Source organism: Lithobates pipiens, unplaced genomic scaffold, assembly GCF_037356315.1.
Source record: "Lithobates pipiens isolate NorthernLeopardFrog02 unplaced genomic scaffold, aLitPip1_a1.2 Scaffold_8, whole genome shotgun sequence".
Classification (NCBI taxonomy): domain Eukaryota; kingdom Metazoa; phylum Chordata; class Amphibia; order Anura; family Ranidae; genus Lithobates; species Lithobates pipiens.
The window spans coordinates 596,356,462-596,377,888 of NW_027507903.1; the positions used below are offsets into that span (position 1 = coordinate 596,356,462).

General features: G+C 44.5%; 1 protein-coding gene across 1 annotated transcript in view; it reads right to left on the reverse strand.

Annotated features, from left to right (window-relative positions):
* The window catches only part of LOC143962295 (complement C3-like), a 324,990-nt gene that overhangs the window by 201,449 nt on the left and 102,114 nt on the right, over positions 1 to 21,427 (reverse strand). The window contains exons 14-15 of the mRNA XM_077471597.1: positions 11,465 to 11,576; positions 180 to 268 (exon numbers count right to left, since the gene is read on the reverse strand). Coding sequence (XP_077327723.1) covers positions 180 to 268; positions 11,465 to 11,576 — 201 coding nt within the window. The remainder of the gene's footprint in view (positions 1 to 179; positions 269 to 11,464; positions 11,577 to 21,427) is intronic.

The window sequence follows — 21,427 nt, forward strand, 5'->3', positions numbered from 1 at the left end:
TTATACATCAGGTCCTTCATTGTAATTGATTTCCTTTTATGAACCTTAGTTTTTGTAATAAACTATCTGGACATGATCAGCCTCATTTAAATGTTCTTTTCTATGAGTAGTAAGGTATATGCAATACAATAACAGAAATAGGGTATAGCAAACGTGTGAAATTTGAAAGTATAAATTACCGTTCGTTTTTGATAAGCTGACAGCCAGCACCTCCCACGTGGTGATTGAGTCCTTTAGGTATTTGTTCCTCACCTGCTGCGTGGAGACACTGATGAAAGATGAACATATGAAAGAACAATGATTCATTTTGAATAATTGTTGCAAATTTACACAATGTTTATGCTTCAGACTTTTTTATTTAACATCAGAATCAAGTTTAATGATCCTTGTTGCAGCTTTCTCTATTCATCGTAAAGTATAATGCCGTATACACACGATCGGACTTTCTGACGGGAAATGTTGGATGTGAGCTTGTTGGCCGAAAGTCCAACCACGTGAAGTGACACATCTATGCAATGTACACTATATTACCAAAAGGGACCCGCACACACACAGAAGAAAAATTTAATGGGGCTCCTCCCCAATTCATATTTCACAGTTGGTATTAATTTTATGATACAAAAAAATAAATAGTCCCCACAAAAAATAAGTAAAATTGTGAGACCCCCCCAAAAAAAAATAAAAAATAAAAACACACTAGACCCTTATCTGAGTATGATTGTACTAAATCCCAGTCATGTCTGACTAATTATATATATATATATATATATATATATATATATATATATATATATATATATATACACACAGTGCCTTGCAAAAGTATTCGCCCCCCCTTGAACTTTTCAACCTTTTGCCACATTTCAGGCTTCAAATATAAAGATATAAAATTTTTATTTTTTGTGAAGAATCACCAACAAGTTGGACACAATTGTGAAGTGGAACAAAATCTATTGGATATTTTAAACTTTTTTAGCAAATAAAAAACTGAAAAGTGGTGCGTGAAAAATTATTCGGCCCCTTTACTTTCAGTGCAGCAAACTCACTCCAGAAGTTCAGCGAGGATCTCTGAATGATCCAATGTTGTCCTAAATGACTGATGGTGATAAATAGAATCCACCTGTGTGTAATCAAGTCTCTGTATAAATGCACCTGCTCTGTGATAGTCTCAGGGTTCTGTTGAAAGCGCAGAGAGCATCATGAAGACCAAGGAACACACCAGGCAGGTCCGTAATACTGCTGTGGAGAAGTTTAAAGCCGGATTTGGATACAAAAAGATTTCCCAAGCTTTAAACATCCCAAGGAGCATTGTGCAAGCGATCATTTTGAAATGGAAGGAGTATCAGACCACTGCAAATCTACCAAGACCTGGCCGTCCCTTTAAAGTTTCAGCTCAGACAAGGAGAAGACTGATCAGAGATGCAGCCAAGAGGCCCATGATCACTCTGGATTAACTGCAGAGAACTACAGCTGAGGTGGGAGAGTCTGTCCATAGGACAACAATCAGTCGTACACTGCACAAATCTGGCCTTTATGGAAGAGTGGCAAGAAGAAAGCCATTTCTCAAAGATATCCATAAAAAGTCTTGTCTAAAGTTTGCCACAAGCCACCTGGGAGACACACCAAACATGTGGAAGAAGGTGCTCTGGTCAGATGAAACCAAAATCAAACTTTTTGCCCACAATACAAAACTATATGTTTGGCGTAAAAGCAACACAGCGCATCACCCTCAACACACCATCCCCACTGTCAAACATGGTGGTGGCAGCATCATGGTTTGGGCCTGCTTTTCTTCAGCAGGGACAGGGAAGATGGTTAAAATTGAGGGGAAGATGGATGCAGCCAAATACAGGACCATTCTGGATGAAAACCTGTTGGAGTCTGCAAAAGACCTGAAACTGGGATGGAGATTTATCTTCCAACAAGACAATGATCCCAAACATACAGCAAAATCTACAAAGGAATGGTTCACAAATAAACGTATCCAGGTGTTAGAATGGCCAAGTCAAAGTCCAGACCTGAATCCAAGCGAGAATCTGTGGAAAGAGCTGAAAACTGCTGTTCACAAACGCTCTCCATCCAACCTCACTGAGCTCGAGCTGTGTGACAAGGAAGAATGGGCAAGAATTTCAGTCTCTCGATGTGCAAAACTGATAGAGACATACCCCAAGTGACTTGCAGCTGTAATCGCAGCAAAAGGTGGCTCTACAAAGTATTAACGCAAGGGGGCCGAATAATTTTGCACGCCCCACTTTTCATTTTTTTATTAGTTAAAAAAGTTTCAAAAATCCAATAGATTTCGTTCCACTTCACAATTGTGTCCCACTTGTTGGTGGTTCTTCACAAAAAATTAAAATTTTATATCTTTATGTTTGAAGCCTGAAATGTGGCAAAAGGTTGAAAAGTTCAAGGGGGCCGAATACTTTCGCAAGGCGCTGTATATATGTGTGTGTGTGTGTGTGTGTGTGTGTGTGTGTGTGTGTATAACACGCACCCCAAGTTTAGGAGGGAATTTTAAGAAAAAAACTTTTAGGAGGGAAGTTTAAGGGGAAAAAAAAAAAAATTACATTTATATGCCCATCAGTGTCATCTGCAGCCTTGTCCACCATTGCAGCCTTGTCCACCATTGCAGCCTTGTCCACCATTGCAGCCTTATGCAGCCTTGTCCACTACTGCAGCCTTATGCAGCCTTGTCCACCATTGCAGCCTTATGCAGTCTTGTCCCCCATTGCAGCCGTGTCTATTTTATTTTTTAAAAATGCCGCCGCCGAGATACAGAGCCGGATGTGTATCTCGGCAGCGTGTGGTAGTTCTCGGCGGGCCTCCGGCTCTTCTCGCCAGCTTTTGGCCACCTTCGGCTCTTCTCGCCAGCTTTCGGCCGCCTTTGGCTCTTCTCGCCAGCTTTCGGCCGACCTTCGGCTCTTCTCGCCAGCTTTCGGCCGACCTTCGGCTCTTCTCGCCAGCTTTCGGCCGACCTTCGGCTCTTCTCGCCAGCTTTCGGCCGACCTTCGGCTCTTCTCGCCAGCTTTCGGCCGACCTTCGGCTCTTCTCGCCAGCTTTCGGCCGACCTTCGGCTCTTCTCGCCAGCTTTCGGCCGACCTTCGGCTCTTATCGCCAGCTTTCGGCCGACCTTCGGCTCTTCTCGCCAGCTTTCGGCCGCCTTCGGCCATTCTCAGCAGCTTTCGCCCGCCTTCGGCCATTCTCAGCAGCTTTCGGCCGCCTTCGGCCATTCTCAGCAGCTTTCGGCCGCCGAGAAGAGCTGAAGGCGGCCGAAAGCTGCCGAGAACGGCCGAAGGCGGGCAAAAGCTGCCGAGAAGAGCCGAAGGCGGCTGAAAGCTGCCGAGAACGTCCGAAGATGGCCAAAAGCCGCCGATAATGGCCAAAGGCGGCCGAAAGTCGCCTTGAAGAGCCGAAGGCGGCTGAAAGCCGCCCAGAGGCTCAGAGTTTCGGGGGATCGGCGTATAACACACACCCACGATTTTCCCCTGCTTTTAAGGGTCAAAAAGTGCGTGTTATACGCCGATAAATACGGTATATATATAATATATATATATTATATATATATATATATATATATATATATATATATATAGATTTTACCAGGAGGAGGCTGCGTAGACTGGAGCTGAGTGGTGGCTAGAATACGATGTGGAGGAATGATGGGACCAGGATCTAGGTGATTCTCAGAATCAATGACATCAAAGGACCTGGACAAGGCATTGGCTCGAAGGTCCTTTGCACCTGGACGGAAAGTAATGTTAAAATTGAAGCGGGCGAAAAAGAGGGCCCATCGAGCTTGACGTGGGTTCAATCGTTTTGCGGATTGTAAATACTGCAGATTTTTATGATCAGTATAAATGGTAATACAATGGGGAGAACCCGCTAGAAGATGTCGCCATTCTTGAAGAGCTAATTTAATGGCGAGTAGCTCATGGTCCCAATGGTATAGTTTTTCTCAGCATCAGAAAACTTCTTGGAAAAGAATCCGCAAGGTTGAGACTTGCCCTGCTGAGCTTGGAGTAGGATGGCCCGACTCCTGCAGAAGAGGCATCTACCTCCAAAGAAAAGGGTTTAGTAATGTCCGGACGTAGAAGAATAGGGGTGAAGAGGAAGGCTGCCTTGAGTTTGCTTCAAGGGACCAGAGCCGAGCATTTACACCTTTGCGGGTGAGCGATGTAATAGGAGCCACCAAGGTACAGTAGTTACGAATGAATTACATGAATGAGATTATATAGCCCAGGAATGGAACTTGTGTTTGTTCAAATAGACACTTCTCCAATTTTGCATATAGACAATTGTCCCGTAGACGCTGTAGCACAGTTTTTACATGAAGACGATGGGTAGGTAAGTCTGGCGAGAAAATTCGAATATCATCCAGATATACAATAACACAGACATACAGAAGGTCGCGAAAGATCTCGTTAACAAATTTTGGAAGACCGCTGGGGCATTGCATAAGCCGAAGGGCATTACAAGATACTCATAATGCCCATCCCTGGTGTTAAAGGCGGTCATCCATTCGTCTCCCTCCCAGATTCTTATTAAATTGTAGGCCCCTCTAAGATCCAATTTAGTAAAGATATGAGAACCTCGCAGTCTGTCAAAGAATTTGGAAATTAAAGGAAGAGGGTATCGGTTCTTCACAGTGATGGCGTTAAGACCCCTGTAGTCGATGCATGGACGGAGTGAACCATCTTTTTTCACTACAAAGAAGAACCCAGCTCCAGCAGGTGAGTTAGATTTCCTGATGAAACCCTTTTGCAGGTTTTCCCGAATGTGTTCAGACATGGCTTGTGTCTCGGGGATTAATAGAGGGTAGACTCGGCCACGGGGAGGAGAGGTCCCAGGTAAAAGCTCAATGGAGCAGTCAAAGTCTCTATGAGGAGGAAGGCGATCGGCAGCCTTTTTGCAGAAAACATCTTTGAAGGATTGATATTGGGCAGGCAACATAGGAGTTGTGGAGGTCTCAGCAAGACGAATGGAAGGAGGAGGTAGCACCCTGGAAATACACCGTTGTTGGCATGGAGGGCTCCAAGCCAATACTTGTCCAGAATTCCAGTCAAGATGTGGAGAGTGTTTCTGCAACCATGGAAGGCCCAGGATGATGGGACTGGAGGATTTAGGCAATATTAGGAAAGAGATCTCCTCACTATGCAAAGCTCCAATGCGTAACTCTATAGGAGAGGTTTTAAACCGGATTGGACTCATAGGCAAGAAGGAGCCGTCTACTGCGGTCACGGAGAGAGGCATAGCCAAGGCAACAAAGGCAATGCCCAACTCGGAAGCTACAGACTGTTCAATGAAATTCCCGGCAGCACCAGAATCCACGTATGCAGAGAGTTGATAGGCATTCTGAGCCCAGCGGATAGCTACGGGAAGGGTGAAATGAGGGAAACAAGGAAAATTAACGGGTCGGTCTAGATCACCTCCCTCTGAGTGAGCTAGACCCTGGAGTTTCCCGGACGGAGTGGACAAGAGTTCAAAATATGTCCTTTATCGCCACAGTAAAGGCACAAACCCAGTCCCATGCATCGGCCACGCTCCTCGGGAGTGAGGCGGGTTTGCCCAAGCTGCATAGGTTGTTCCAACACGTGAGAGGTCGAAGACGGAGAGGATTGCACCGATCTTTGGACTACCTGTGCTGGACGGCCAGCAGGGGGGTGACTGGATCTGGATTTCTCCAGAGCCCGCTCCTGGAAGCGAATGTCAATTTGAATTCTCAATGCGATTAAGTCATCCAATGTGGTGGGAATGGCTCGTCCAGCGAGTTCATCCTTGACACGGTCAGATAGGCCTTGCCAGAAGGTAGCAGTAAGGGCCTCATTATTCCATTTGAGTTCAGCGGCCAGCGTACGGAATCGAACTGCGTATTGGCCGACTGTCATTTCTTGCTGACGAAGACGAAGGAGGGCCCCAGCAGAGGAAGACACTCTGCTGGGCTCATCAAAAGTTTTCCGAAAGGCATTCAAAAAGAGCTGGAGGTCAGAGGTGATAGGAGCGTGTGATTCCTAGAGTGGAGAGGCCCAAGCTAAAGCATCATCGGAGAGGAGAGAAATGATATATGTGACTTTGGTGCGATCAGTTGGAAAATGGTGTCTGAAAAGTTCGAAGTGGATGGAACACTGATTAATGAAGCCCCGACAAGCCTTAGGATCACCAGAGAACTGAGGAGGCGACGGCAGATGCAGGCAGGGATTGCCAGGTGCAGCGGGTAAGACCGGAGCAACTGAAGCAGGAGCAGGAACGGGAGGAGCTGAAGTTGCAGCCAGTTGCAGACGATCCAGACGAGAGGCCAGATCCTGGAGAACCAGCATTATTTGCTCTTGATTCGCTTGCTGGGAGTTAAGTCTCTGAACTAGATGTTGCATAGGATCCTCAGTCAATGGCCGATTCTCAGAGACACTCATGGCTTGAGCAAACTGTCCCGGTACTACTTGCAGCGAACCCACAGGCGAGCAGGTGACACGGGATCTCCCAGGGCATGGAATCTAAGAGTCAGCCTGTATTCCACCAGGGACCCTCTCACGAAGGTTTGGACTGCGTGCTGACCCCAGGTCTCGACCCCCGGGTTCACCCTGCTCGCTAGGGAAGTACCAGAAGACACAGTAGACCAGGATGGTTGGATGGATGAAGCAAGGAAAGCCAGATAGTAAGCCAAGGTCAGGGCAGGCTGCAGACAACGTAATCAGAACAAGCCAGGTCGGTACACAGAAGATCAGTTCACGAGAAGTCAGGTAAAACAGGTTACACAGGGGAGCTTCAGAAACAAAGGTTGCTCAAGCAATGGTAGCAAGTTAGGAAGGGATTTAAATAGAGAAGCACATGAGGGGCTGGACAGGAAGTAGCAGGAAAGAAACATATGTCAGGCAACAGGTGAAGGGCGTTGACACCCATAGCTTCAGAGTGCACAGAGCTAAACACCTGACAGTGGACAACAGATGCCAGCCGACCCACTGCAGTAAAGGTGAGACACAGATCAGCTCCGCAGCTGATCTGTGACACTCTGCTAGCAGTACACCCACGTCCGATTGTAGCTGGCAAATTTCCCTGCCCCAGCAGCTGGACCGTAGAAAGAAGTTCACTCCCAGCTATCCACATGCCCAGCGGTTGAATGCTAGCTTTTGCTAAATTGCTAGCACTTCAACTGCTGCCTTTTCAGTTGGTAGACTCAACCCCCTTCCGTGAGTCTGTGCAATGTGTGGTTCCTCAGTGGCAGGTCCCCAAATGCCACTTTTTGTCACGGAAGGTGATTCCGGCTCTCTACCGGCATGTGGAAGGCAATCTCCTTGCCTTGCTGGACAGGGCAGTCAGCGGTAAGGTGCATATTACCGCTGACTCATGGTCCAGCAGGCATGGACAGGGAGGTTACTTGTCTTTCACGGCCCATTGGGTCACTCTTTTGGCAGCTGGGAAGGATGCAGAACAAGGTGCAGTAGTGGAGGTTGTTCCACCACCACGCCTCCAAAATGCTACTATTGGTTGTGACACACCTCTCTCCTCCACCCCCTCCTCTTCTTCTTCCTCCATGGCCTCTTCCAGTGCTCTGTCCTCGGAACCAGCGGTGCTCCATAGGCGTTCAAGGGGCTACGCAAGTACGCAGGCAAAAAGATGCCATGCCGTGCTTGCACTGGTTTATTTGGGGGACAGGAGCCACGCCACGCCAGCTTAAGCCAGGAATGGTGGTTTGCGACAATGGCACATACCTCCTCTCCGACCAAACTATAAGGACAACTGACCCATGTACCCTGTGTGGCTCACGTCCTTAACCTGGTGGTGCAGCAGTTCTTGGGCAGGTACCCCGGGCTTACAGAATGTCCTGAAGCAGGCCAGGAAAGTCTGTGTGCATTTCTGCAGATCATTTAATGCCAGTGCTTAGCTGGCTGAGCTCCAAAAGGAGTTGAACCTGCCTAAGAACCGCCTTATATGTGACATGCCCACCAGGTGGAACTCAACGTTGGCCATGCTGCAGCGGCTGCACATGCAGCAGAGGGCCATCAATGAGTACATGTGCGACTACGGCACCAGGACAGGGTCAAGGGAGCTTGGTTTTTTTCTCACCACGCCAGTGGGGCATGATCACGGATGCATGCACTGTCCTGTCACCATTTGAGGAGGCCACAAGGATGGTGAGCAGTGACAGTGCATACATCAGTGACACTGAACCTCTTGTCCACCTGTTGGAGCATACCCTGTGTGGAATAATGGACAGGGCACTTGAGGCAGAACAGAGGCAGGAAGAGGAGGACTTCCTTGCCTCTCAAGGCCCCCTTTATCCAGACAGTGTTCCTGCTGTCACACCCATCACACAGGAAGAGGAGGAGGGGGAGGAGGAGTATTGTGTCAGCGTCTTTCGGAACGCACCTTCAGTGCTGCTGGTGGCTTTGTAACCGATCACAGGGTGCGCCTGTCCACTGACTCGGTTGATCGACTGACCTTCATAAAGATGAATCAGTCTTGGATCACCCACAGCTACCAAGCACCTGAAGCTGATGTAACTGAATAATCTTTTTTGAAATATCACATCCCTTCAAGACTGCCTATGCTGTTGCTGAGTGACTGTCCTGTTATGTTGACTGTCTATCCTCTTCCTCCTCCGCTAATATCTTGGAAGAACATTTTTGGTTCTGGGTGATGCCACAAGCCCAATTTTTCAGCCCCTGTTTAACAGGGGCGTGTAATTGCAATTTTTGATGCAATGCTTTGCAGCAGGGCTCATTCCTGCACTACAAATAGAAGTTGCAGTGTCGTGGCACCAACACCAGTGCCTAAGGCCCAATTTTTCAACCCCTGTTTAACAGAGGTGTGTAATTACAATTTTTGATGCAATGCTTTGCAGCAGGGCTCGTTCCTTCACTCCAAATAGAGTATATGGGAGAGGTTGCAGTGTCATGTCACCAGCCCAATTTTTCAGCCGCTGTTTAACAGGGGCATGTAATTAAAATTTTTGATGCAATGCTTTGCAGCAGGGCTTATTCCTGCACTCCAAATAGAGTATATGGTAGATGTTGCAGTGTATAGGCCCAATTTTTCAGCCCCTGTTTAACAGTGGGAATGTAATACAATTTTTGATGCAATGCTTTGCAGCAGGGCTCATTCCTGCACTCCAACTAGAGTATCTGGGAGAGGTTGCAGTGTTGTGGCACCAGCAAGCAGTGCCTAAGGCCCAATTTTCTTGATATAATATTTCATAGCAGGGCCTGTTCCTGTACCCATCGAGAGTAACTGTGAGGACTTATAGTGTTGTGGCACCAGCACCACCACCACCACCACAACCACCAAAGGCCCAATTTTTCTACCACTGTTCAACAATGGCATGTAATTACAATTCTTGATATAATCGTTCACAGCAGGGTGCTCCAGCACCCACCAAGAGTCACTTTGAGGGCTTACAGTGTTGTGGCAACACCAACACCTTAGGCACCCATTTCTGAAGAGCATATAGGGCAGGCCCCTACTTTCAAACATCCAACTTACAAACGTCTCCTACTTGCAAACGGAAGGAGACAACAGGAAGTGAGATGAAAAAAGACGGACGGCAAAAAAGGATGATAACCCTTCCCTATGTTTTCCTAAAAGCTTAAAAATAGATTTTATGACTGGAGCTACACTTTAAAAATGTACCAGTTCAAAATTACAAACAGATTCTACTTAAAGTGGAAGTAAACTCCCCTATCGTTTTCAGCCAAGGAAGCTGCCATCTTTGCCTCTGTTTAATCTTCAACTGCTGTGGTGCTGCACATGTGATTCGTTATGACACCAGCCATTGGATGGTTTAATAGTTTGGCTGAGAGCACAGCCAATGTGCAGTTAGCATTCCCGGCAAGCCTTTTTTTTTTTAACTGTTTAAATCGATGGGTTTATTTCCACTTTAACACAACAAACCTACACAGTCCCTGTCTTGTTTGCACCGCTTGTATACTCCTGTTCTGCGTAAATAGGGCCTGGGGGCCCCACGCCTTTCCTTTTTTTTAATATGGGTACGGGGTTCCCCTTAATATCCGTACAAGACCCAAAGGGGCTGGTAATGGGCAGGGGGGCTACCTATACCATTTTTCTCAATGATGTTCTAAACATGGGAAACACGTGCCACTTCACAGGCATACCATAGACACCCCCCAGGCACGATATTTAAAGGAATATTTCACTTTTTTTCACTTTAATCGTCATTAAAATCAGTGCTCCCCAAAAAACGGCCGTTTTTAAAAACATTTTAGGTATTGATCCATGTCCCCTGGGGCAGGAGCCAGGTCCCCAAACCCTTTTTAGGACAATATCTTGCATATTTTTGATTAGAATTAGCACTTTTTATTTCGAACGTTCGAGTCCCATAGATTTCAATGGGGTTCTAAAGTTCGCACTAATTTTCGGTCCGTTCGAAAGTTCGTGCGAACCCAACCAGGGAGTGTTCGGCTCATCCCTAGTGTCGGGCATTGTTATTGACTTGGATCTACATCATTGGTTATAGTAACTTATTATTGATGTGCATCGTGGGCATTGTTTTTTGTACTTGTCAAAAACTGTTTCTGTGATTATTTACACTTTTCTTTTTTTGTGACTATGCAGGGGTACTGTGTACCACTTACTCATTCACATGAAGGTGTGGTGGTTTCTGGGTGCCCCCTTATTGTTAAAGGGTGCTTCCGGGTGGCTTGAAGAGGGCATAAGGTTGCTGAAGGCACATGGCATGGTGTGGTTCAGTAGGATGGAGGATTGTAGGCTTCTTTCCTTGCCTGCCAGGTTGCATGCTTGGTTTTAAAGTCTGGTGTGGATTTTTAGGGGGACCTAATTTTTTTATTATTGGATAGGGTTTCCTATAAAAATTCATACCAGAACTAAAGTGGGAACCCCCATGCTGTGTTTTTTTTTTTTTGCTTATATAGCTGAGGATTCCCGGCCATGTGAGTGAATGGGGCAAGAGATTTTACTGGTTGCTAAGGACTCAGTGGTGCCTGCAACTGCCAGTGTCATTAACAACCATTGACAGAGAGATACTGTCATTTATAATCATGGTAGTAATACTGCTATCATGCATGACTTTAATTTTCCACCAAATGGGGAATGCCAGCCATAGACAGTGCAAATTTCTTTCCTACAACAACGGGGTGCAAGAAAGAAATCTGCAGCACGATTCCCCCATTAGTATAGACATTGCTGACAGGGGAATCCCTCCTTGCCGAGACATTGTCTACTCCCAAAGGGGGGGGGGGGTAAGCCATCCCCACTGGGAGAAGACAGTGATTACCATTATTATCAATCAACTTGGTACATTCAGCCTGCTCATTAATGGTTTGAATCTCAGCCAGTTCCTGCTGAACCAGCCAAGATTCGAATCGTGTAGAGCAGACCTAATTGTTTGGCCATTTGTTCCAATGCCTGAACAGCCAAGGTTTGGCCCAAACCCAAGTTAGACTCATCTCTAGTCATCACTAAAGTCTGTGACATTCTGTATATGTCAGGAACTCACCCATTAGCATCGGGTTTTGCTGTAATTTTGATAATATTCCATAACCAACTCTCATCAAATGCACTCCGAACTGAAATTTCTTCGTCCTTCATGTAATCACTTTCATGGTCACCTGGAGGGGAGGAAGCAGATTAGAGGCAAAACTCTCAAATATATTTCAGAATAGGCATGGCTTCTTCAGGGTTTAACGTGTATCTGTAGCCAAAGCTTAGTTTTTTTAGATTAGGTCTGCTAAGACAGTGTAGTCTGATCTCCCTATTGTACAGAGTCTTTTTATTTAGCTGTAATAAGAGTCTCCAAAAAATGTAGCATTCCTGTATAAAGCACATCACCTGCTGGTTTCAGGTTGTATGTATAAATAAGCAGTATTCCATATTTAAATACCGTAATTAAATACATGTGAATTTTTGTTAAAAAAATTAAGAAATATATACAAAACACACAAACCATGTTCAGTGTTTTTGTTAAAAAAACATGTAAAAGGAATATATAAGATTAATATATTTTCTACGTATAATTTGTAATAATGTGGCACTATCCCCGTAGGAGTTTCTGAATTCAGGGTTCCCTACTGCTGCACAGCCAGTCACCCAGCACCTCCCTCTCTCATTTGGACACAGAAATTAGTCCTTTGTCTTGTTTTTGTTGTTTTATTATGGGATGATAACTTGGTTGGGGTAGGGAATTATGGGATGCCCAATTTAAAAATGTTCATGTAGCACTGACCCCCGAAGGAGCAGCTGATTTTGTTGGGCTTACCGTTACCTGCTTGACCCTGTGTACGTCTAGGGGTTTCCCAAGGTAGATGGCCCAAAGACTGACACTGGATCCAATTTTAGGATATTTATTCAGCAACAAGTAAACAGAACAGTCTCTTGAAGGGTAGAGGGTTGGGTAGGAAGTTCAGGTACTCTTGGAACTGTACAAAATAGGAACTCTCTCACTATAGGAATCCAGAGAATTTCCACTCGCAACTGGATTCTCACAGCTACCGGATAGACCTCCTTTCACTGGGCATAGCAGCCGATAGAGTGTTTGAATAAAACAAAGTCTCTGCCACAGACTTGCATATAGAGCACTTGAACAAAGTCTCTGCCACAGACTTGATTGTAACTGAAGGATGTAGAGAGCCATCATACGGTACCAGTATCTCGCAGCTGGTCCAGGGATACCGTATGAGTGTAGATTCGTTTGGTGTCTTTCAACTGAGCCTACAGGCTCTTTCTGAGAAGCCAGCCTTCAGCATGGCCCTCTCCCAAAGAGTCCTCCCCTGGTTGCTTTTCCACTTCCTTTGACTCCTCCCTCCAGTTACTTTGCCTCGGACTAGCCAGCCCAGAGACTCGGAAAGATCAGACTCGAACTGACAGATCTTATGGACCGGAACCCAGAAGCATGTGATGTCAGTACCTTATTTACCCTCTCCCAGAATGCACAGCAAGAGGACACTCACACTGGGCTGGTTCCGAGAAAGAATGGCACTTAATGCGCCTAGCTAAACTGCATTCTCACACCTGCCAGTGATGACAGTGCCACCTGTGGCTGAGCAGAGCACAGTGCAATCCAGCTAGACTGGTACTGAAACCATAATTTGGTATAATTGACACTAAAACCCAACTGTGGTTTTAGGAACTTTAAATAGGAAAAAACACATAGCGCGTGCTCTTCAGGAGCTGGCGCTACATTCATAAAACAAAACCAGGGACAACTCCCTCCCTCCCACCTGGCTGCTTCCTCTTCCCAATCCTCCTAACTGACATACACATAGAGACTCCCCATGCTCTTTCCTGCTGCCTCTCCAGTTAGGGTCCCTCCAACTACCTCCTGTGGTGGGATCTTCCCAGACCAGCCTCCCCAGCTCCAGCCTGAGGTAAATCCCCAGACCAGCCTCCCGAGCTCCAGCCTGAGGTAAATTCCCTCCCCGGCAGGGGTACCTCAGTGACCACTAACAGCCTCCCTCAGCATTGCTTTACCATAAACTACCCGACTCTCCTGCTGGCATGGCTCATGTCTATCTAAGGGCTTTTTAGTTCTCTTATATATGGACAAGAAACAAGGAAAGGACAAGTAGTTGGACGGAGGCCCTCCATTCAAATACTTGCCCTTTCCCCGTTTATTTTCCCTTTATAATTTTTGAACTAATTACCTAAGTTATGGAGGTACCCCGTTTTTATTAGACAAATTTGTCTCTTTTTGCCCCAATAAAAAAAAAAAAATAACAGTAGTTTGTGATCCATCTCTTAAATTTGTTTTCTTTTTAGTTCTCTGCCAGTGTCAGAAACCATGAAACAGACTGAGCGGCCAGCCCAGAGGAGGAAGGTCTAAGCCAGCCCTGACAGCCAGGCCCTCAACCTGGGGATTGGCTAAAGGCCCCTAAATATTCAAGGCAACCCCTCCTAGCCTCAACCCACTATCAACCCACTATCTTACAGAGCATTCTCCAACATTATAGAAACAGGGAGAGGCACCAGAGAGCTGCCAGGATAAGTCATCCAGCCCTGGCCTCTAATAACCCTGACCCAGATTCAGTGACTCACACACACTAGAGGATACTACACTAATAATATTAGAATTGAGTTCCAATGGTGGATATGCTGTCCACAGTACTGAAGATACAGACCGAAACAGAAGCAAAATGCGATTTTTAGGTGCAAGGAACTCCCAAAAAGGAAATTGTATTATTACAATTACATACTGTATAGGTCAACATGACAAAGTTAAAATCATTTTGTTAAAATAGAAAATGCAAATTGTTAACCCACTTACAATAAAAACATGGTCATTGGTCATGGGCTTGAGTCACTTTTGGGCCCTACCTTCTGTACATTAACATATTTATCGGCGTATAACATGCGCCAGCTTATAACACGCACCCCAAGTTTAGGAGGGAATTTTAAGGAAAAAAACTTTTAGGAGGGACGTTTAAGGAAAAAACTTACATTTAAATGCCCATCAATGCAGCCTTATCAGTGTTCATCTGCAGCCTTGCCCATCCATATGCAGCCTCGTCCAGTGTCATTGCAGCCTTGTCAGTGTAGCCTTGTCATTTGCAGCCTTGCCCCAGTGTCATTTGCAGCCTTGTCATTGCAGTCTTGAAGTTTAAAAATGGCGCCTCCGGCGGCTGTCGGGTCTTCTTGGTGACTCTCGGGTCCTCTCGGCGGCTCTCGGGTCCTCTTGCAGTCCCGATCGGAGCCGAGAGTGGCCGAGTGTACTCGGCTCGGCTCATAGTCACGCCCAGTCCCTGTGTTATGTCCATCATAGGGTGAGACTGGGCGTGACTGTGAGCGAAGCCGAGCCGAGTACACTCAGCTATGTATCTCAGTGGGGCCCATGGGCTTGAGCCCATTCAAGCCCAATGGTAAGTTCAGCCCTGCACACACACACACACCAGCATATAACAAACCCCAATCTCAATATGTTATGACTAACTACATACTACAGCATATGTATATTATAACATAATCTTACCAGCATTATGCTGAATGAGGGTGATTTTTGTGATGCATTTCGCAACACAGATTCTTCAGGAGGCACCGAGGTGATATAACTCCCGACTATTACTTACCAAATTGGATTAGCAGGTTGGGTTCAACGCGGTATCATGGGAGAGAGGGAGGTCACTGAGGAGCCAAAGGCAATCAGTTCATATGTACCCATGTGCCCAATAAAAAGATAATTTTGGTCAGGTCCAAGAAGGAGAAGGCCCCACACTAATGGTTAACAAAAGGACCTGCTCTGGATACACAACACTGATGTACTGTAGTTATGCTGTTGAACAGCAGAATAGTATAAGTTTTGAACTGCAGAACTACCATTTTGTTATTGGGTTTGGGTACATGAGCTGATTGTCAACTTCCATAGATTTGGCTGCTCCAGTCTTAACCGGTTCCCGACCAGCGCACGCCGATGTACGTCGGGCAGAATGGCAAGGGCAGGCATATTGGCGTACAGGTACGTCCAATCTTCAATGCCGCCCTGCCATTGCGAGCGTGCCGGTCGGGACCCCCGTGAGTCCGGTCGCGGGTCCCGCGGACTCGATTGCCGCGGGCATACCCGCTATCGTCTCACGGGGCGGCTGAATGGAGAAATGTCGTTGTAAACAGCATTTCCCCATTCTGCCTAGCAACTATTGACGCTGATCTCTGCTCCATGTGATTGGAGCAAAGATCAATGTTCACTAAATGAAAGCCCAGCCCCCCACAGTTTGTAACACACCTTTAGGAACACTTAACCCCTACACTGCCACCCAATGGTTAACCCCTTCACTGCCAGTGTCATTTACACAGGAATCACTGCATTTATATAGCAGTGATTGCTGTATAAATGACAGTGGTCCCAAAAATGTGTCAAAAATGACCGATGTGTCTGCCATAATGTCACAGTCACAATAAAAATCGCTGATCGCCGCCATTACTAGTAAAATAAAAAATTATTATTAAAAATGCCATAAAACTACCCCCTATTTTGTAAACGCTATAACTTTTGCGCAAACCAATCATTAATCGCTTATTGCGATTTTTTTTAACCAAAAATATGTAGAAGAATACGTATTGGCCTAAACTGAGGGAAAAATTGTTTTTATATATTTTTGGGGGATATTTATTATAACAAAAAGTAAAAAATAATGCGTTTTTTTTCAAAATTGTCGCTTTATTTGTGTTTATAGCGCAAAAAATAAAAAATGCAGATGTGATCAAATACCACCAAAAGAAAGCTCTATTTGTGGGGGAAAAAAGGACGCCAATTTTGTTTGAGAGCCACGTCGCATGACCACGCAATTGTCAGTTAAAGCGACGCAGTGCTGAATCACAAAAAGTGGTCTGGTCTTTGACCAGCAAAATGGTCCGGGGCTGAAGTGGTTAAAGTGTTACTAAAGTCATATATAAAATAAAATAATAATAATAATAACAAACATGTTATACTTACTTGCTCTGAGCAGTGTTATTGCACAGCGTGGCCCCGATCCTCTTCTTCTGGGGTCCCGGGTGGCAATCCCGGCTCCTCTTTTTAGGACTACCATAGCCAGCCACTTGCTACGGGGAGAAGCGTGGTCTGCGCGGTCCCGAGCTATATGTCTACAGAGCCACGTTCCATAGACTTACACATCGGGACTTAGGCCCACCCCCCACTTCCTCTTCACTGCATCTGATTGACAGCAACAAGAGCCAATGGCTCCTGCTGCTGCTCGAATGCTGTGTAAAGAGGATAAGAGGGGAGAATAGATGCAGCTGAGCACAGCACTAATCTGTTCTTCCCTTCTTTTCCCCTTCGCACAGGAGAAGGGGACACAGAGAAACTTTTTTTTTTCTTTTTTTTGCAAACAATGCATTAAAGTGGATATAAACCTGATGCATTAAATTTGCCCTAAGCACAAATATCCGTAGTGTTTTCTTATCTCTCTCCAAAGCCCTGAGTCCTGGGTATTTCTGTTGTTTTGTTGCTCTCTTATCAGCATGATAACTTCTTACAAATTATCTGTCAAAGGAGATAAAACCAGTCTGAAATTTGTTTTGAGGGAGGTTGCTATAAATAGAATAGCAGACAGCTTAACTTGTCACAGCACAGTTCTGTAAGCATTGGTCTATGTGGAGAGGGGGTGTGTGCCTTTCCTCCAATCAGCTGTCTTGGCTGTATGCCAAGAATCCACTCCCAGTGCTGAACAGGAAGAAAAAATCTCTAACAATTACGACAGGAACTCAGAACGACTTTATTGGATACATTTGAAAAACATACTAGAAAACTTAAAGCTAAATATTACCATACTAGCAACAAAGCAGGAAAAAACATGGCACTTCGGATCAAAGGCAGATATTCCAAATCAAAGATTCCATATCTATACCACCCTATTACTAGAGAAAAATTGCAAGACCCCCAAGACATAGAGAATGCATTTAGCTGTTATTATAGCTCCCTTTACAATCTTAAAGATGATTCTCAAACTCCCACACCTACCCCAAAGATAATAAGTGATTTCTTAGATACTATTAGTCTCCCATCATTAACTACTGATCAAATCTCTGATCTTAACGTCCCATTTTCAGTGGAAGAAATTGCTAGAACTATAGACTCCCTGCCCAACAATAAATCTCCGGGCCCAGATGGAATGATAGGAGAATACTATAAATTACTTCGAGATATACTGGCTCCCCACTTATGCTCACTTTTTAACAAAGCGGCATCCAAATCAGAATTTCCGGCTGAGATGCTTCAGGCCTTGATCATAACACTGCCGAAACCAGGCAAAGATCCCAATGCTCCCCAAAATTTCAGACCGATTTCATTATTGAACATTGACATCAAAATATACGCCAAAGCAATAGCGAATCGACTGATGAACTACATACCAGACCTCATTCACAAAGATCAATCTGGCTTTACTAAAGGTCGACAATCTTCAGATGCAACAAGACGTCTGATTGATATTATACACTTCACTGAGAGACATCAAACGCCTTCTCTGCTCCTTTCTTTGGATGCAGAAAAGGCGTTTGATAGGGTCCATTGGGGCTATTTACAGTCAGTGCTTTTAAAATTTGGCTTTCGTGGAAATATTTTATCGGCAATTTTTGCACTGTATAAGGGCCCCTCAGCGAGAGTATACACAAATGATATGATGTCTAGGCCCTTTGGCATCTCGAATGGAACACGACAAGGTTGCCCCTTATCTCCTTTAATATTTAATTTAGCCATCGAACCTCTAGCAGAACGTATACGATCTGACACAAAACTATCTGGTATAAAAATTGGGCAAATAGATAATAAAATAAGTCTGTTCGCAGATGACATAGTGCTTATAGTGTCTGATCCTATTTCATCTCTCCCGAATCTCCAAAATATACTAACGACATTTGGAGCAGCATCATATTATAAAATCAATGAAACTAAGTCCAATATTGTAGACCTAGGATTAGATAACACAACCAGGCAGTTATTGTCTAATAAATACCCCTACCACTGGAAAGACGAGGGGATTTCTTACTTAGGAATCACTCTCACTAACAAAACAAAACAGTTATTTAAAACAAACTTTTTACCATTTAAGAAACATTTTGAAACAGATCTGACAACACTTAGTAAATTCGAATTTACATGGGCTGGTCGCCTGGCAGCTTTCAAAATGATGACCTTACCAAAATTATTATATCAACTCAGGTCCCTTCCAATATGTATCCCTAAATACTACTTTAAATCCTTACAAAGCAGTTTGGGAAAATATCTATGGAATGGCAAAAAATCCCGTTGCGCATACCATATACTAATTAAACATAGAAATATAGGTGGTGCGACCGTACCTGATCTACAGGATTATTATGACGCAACTCTTTTGACCCAATTGCAAGAATGGTTCTTGCCTACTCCTAAAACTTTATGGGGACAAATTGAGAAAGACATCACACGACAGCCTAATATGCAATTCTGGTTACTTAGTAGGAAAATTAAGTCCACAATTACAGCTCAATACCCACCAACGGTGAAAGCGACGCTACACTCTTGGCAGAGAATCATCACATACAAATGGGATAAAACTCCAATCACGGTGTTAAACCCTCCTCTAACAATTATACCAACATTAATTCCTGGCGTACAAATACACGACTGGAATTTGGGTGGGGATATCAAACTTGGTTCCTTCTTCCAACAGGGCTCATTAAAGTCTTTTTCTCAGTTAAGTAATGAATTACAGCTTCCGAATTCTGAGCGATCTACATATATTCAAATAGAAAAGTGTCTGCTACACAATCCACAACTCAGAGCTTCAATCCCGGTTAAAATATGGTCTTTCCTCAATAACCATGCCACCTCACAGAAAGGAGTAGCTACAATATACCCAATTCTAGGGGAAAAAAACATACCCAGCAAACTACCTTCCTTCCTTAAATGGGAACAAGATTTGGGGCAAGACTTTTCAATTAAACAATGGATAGCTTCCCTACGAAGCATATATAGGGCCACTGCATGTGTTACACTATGGGAACTGGCACAAAAAATTGTTCAAAGACAATACCTGACTCCACATATCCTAGCAAAATTCAAGGGGAACTCGTCACCTAATTGCTGGAGAAATTGTACCCAATTGGGGACCCTATTTCATATTATGTGGGACTGCCCAAGCTTACATAACTACTGGCAGGCAATCTCCCATTTACTCACTTCCGTAACAGGTATTGTCCTTCAACTTTCACCAGAACTAGCCATTCTGAATATGAATTTACATACGATTCCCAAACAATATCGTAAAGTAGTAACACGTATACTTTTAGCTGCGAGACTATCCATAACTAGAAAATGGAAAACTGACTCTCTTCCTACTATGACAGAAGTTATAGAATTAACCCAACTCCACCACTCCTATGAATTGTTATTTCCTAATGACAAATCCCTATATATTAAGGAACAACAACTATGGGAACCTTGGAGTACATGGTACAAAAATTATACTTCCACAATTTAGATAATGCTGATTCTTTAATCATATAGAAGAAAGAACTCCTGTGCGTTTTAATATTTTTTTTTTGGATGGCTTTAAAAATAATTTCATAGCAAAGTGACAAATATATCACATATTTGTTTATCTGAATTGAGCTGCGGAGTAAGAATAGATCTTTATTTTCCTTCATAAAAGATAACTACTGTGTTTGAATTTCCTTTAGGATGTTGGCCTAGGTACTCCAAGACACAGATAGATCCCTGTGAGGGGTGTCTTGGGGTCCAGAAGTGGCCATTATCCATATCGCTATTTATAAATCTTACAATAATTATATTACAGACTTTATTATACAAATTTTAAGAGACTTACTCTTGTTTTTTTTTTCCTTTATGACTATGTATATTAGATACTTAGGAATAGGGATGAGCCGAACACCCCCCTGTTCGGTTCGCACCAGAACCTGCGAACAGACCTAAACTTCGTGTGAACTTTAGAACCCTATTAAAGTCTATGGGACTCGAACGTTCACAATCTAAAGTGCTCATTTTAAAGGGTAATATGAAAGTTACTGTCCTAAAAAGTGTTTGGGGACCTGGGACACTTTCTTTGTGAAATGGTAGGGGTACTTTTGTACCCCCTTACCATTTCAAACAGGGGGGGGGCCGGGATCTGGGGGTCCCCTTGTTAAAGGGGGCTTCCAGATTCTGATAAGCCCCCCGCCCGCAGACCCTCACAACCAACGGCCAGGGTTGTGAGGATGAGGCCCTTGTCCTTATCAACATGGGGACAAGGTGCTTTGAGGGGTCACAGACCCCCAAAGCATCCTCCCAATGTTGAGGGTATGTGGCCTGGTACGGTTCAGGAGGGAGGGGGGGCCGCTCTCTCGTCCCCCCCTCTTTTCCTGCGGCCTGCCAGGTTGCGTGCTCGGATAAAGGGTCTGGTATGGATATTTAGGGGGACCCCCACGTCAAATTTTTTTTTAAATTTGATGCGGGGTTCCCCTTAATATCCATATCAGACCTGAAGGGCCTTTTGATTGAATTTAGGGGAACCCCCACGCTTTTTTTTTTTTTTTTTTTTTTTTTTATCAATGAATGAATGAATTGTCGGCTAATACAGAGAACACTCATTGAGTGTTCTCTGTATTACGGAGACCCGACAATTTAGCCGCAAGTGATTTTAAAAGACTTTTTTTCCTGCACAAATGACACTTTGTGCAGCGACAGTTCTAAGCACCAGAAACATGCGCCCCTTCACAGGCATACTATAGATACCCCCCAGCTACGAAATTTAAAGGAATATTACACTTTTATTGTTTCACTTTAATCATTATTAAAATCACTGCTCCTGAAAAAACGGCCGTTTTTAAAACTTTTTTTTGCATTGATCCATGTCCCCTGGGGCAGGACCCAGGTCCCCAAACACTTTTTAGGACAGTAACCTGCATATTACCCTTTAAAATTAGCACTTTAGATTTCTCCCATAGACTTGTATAGGGTGTTCCGGCTTTTCGAATTTGCTGCGAACAGCCCAAATTG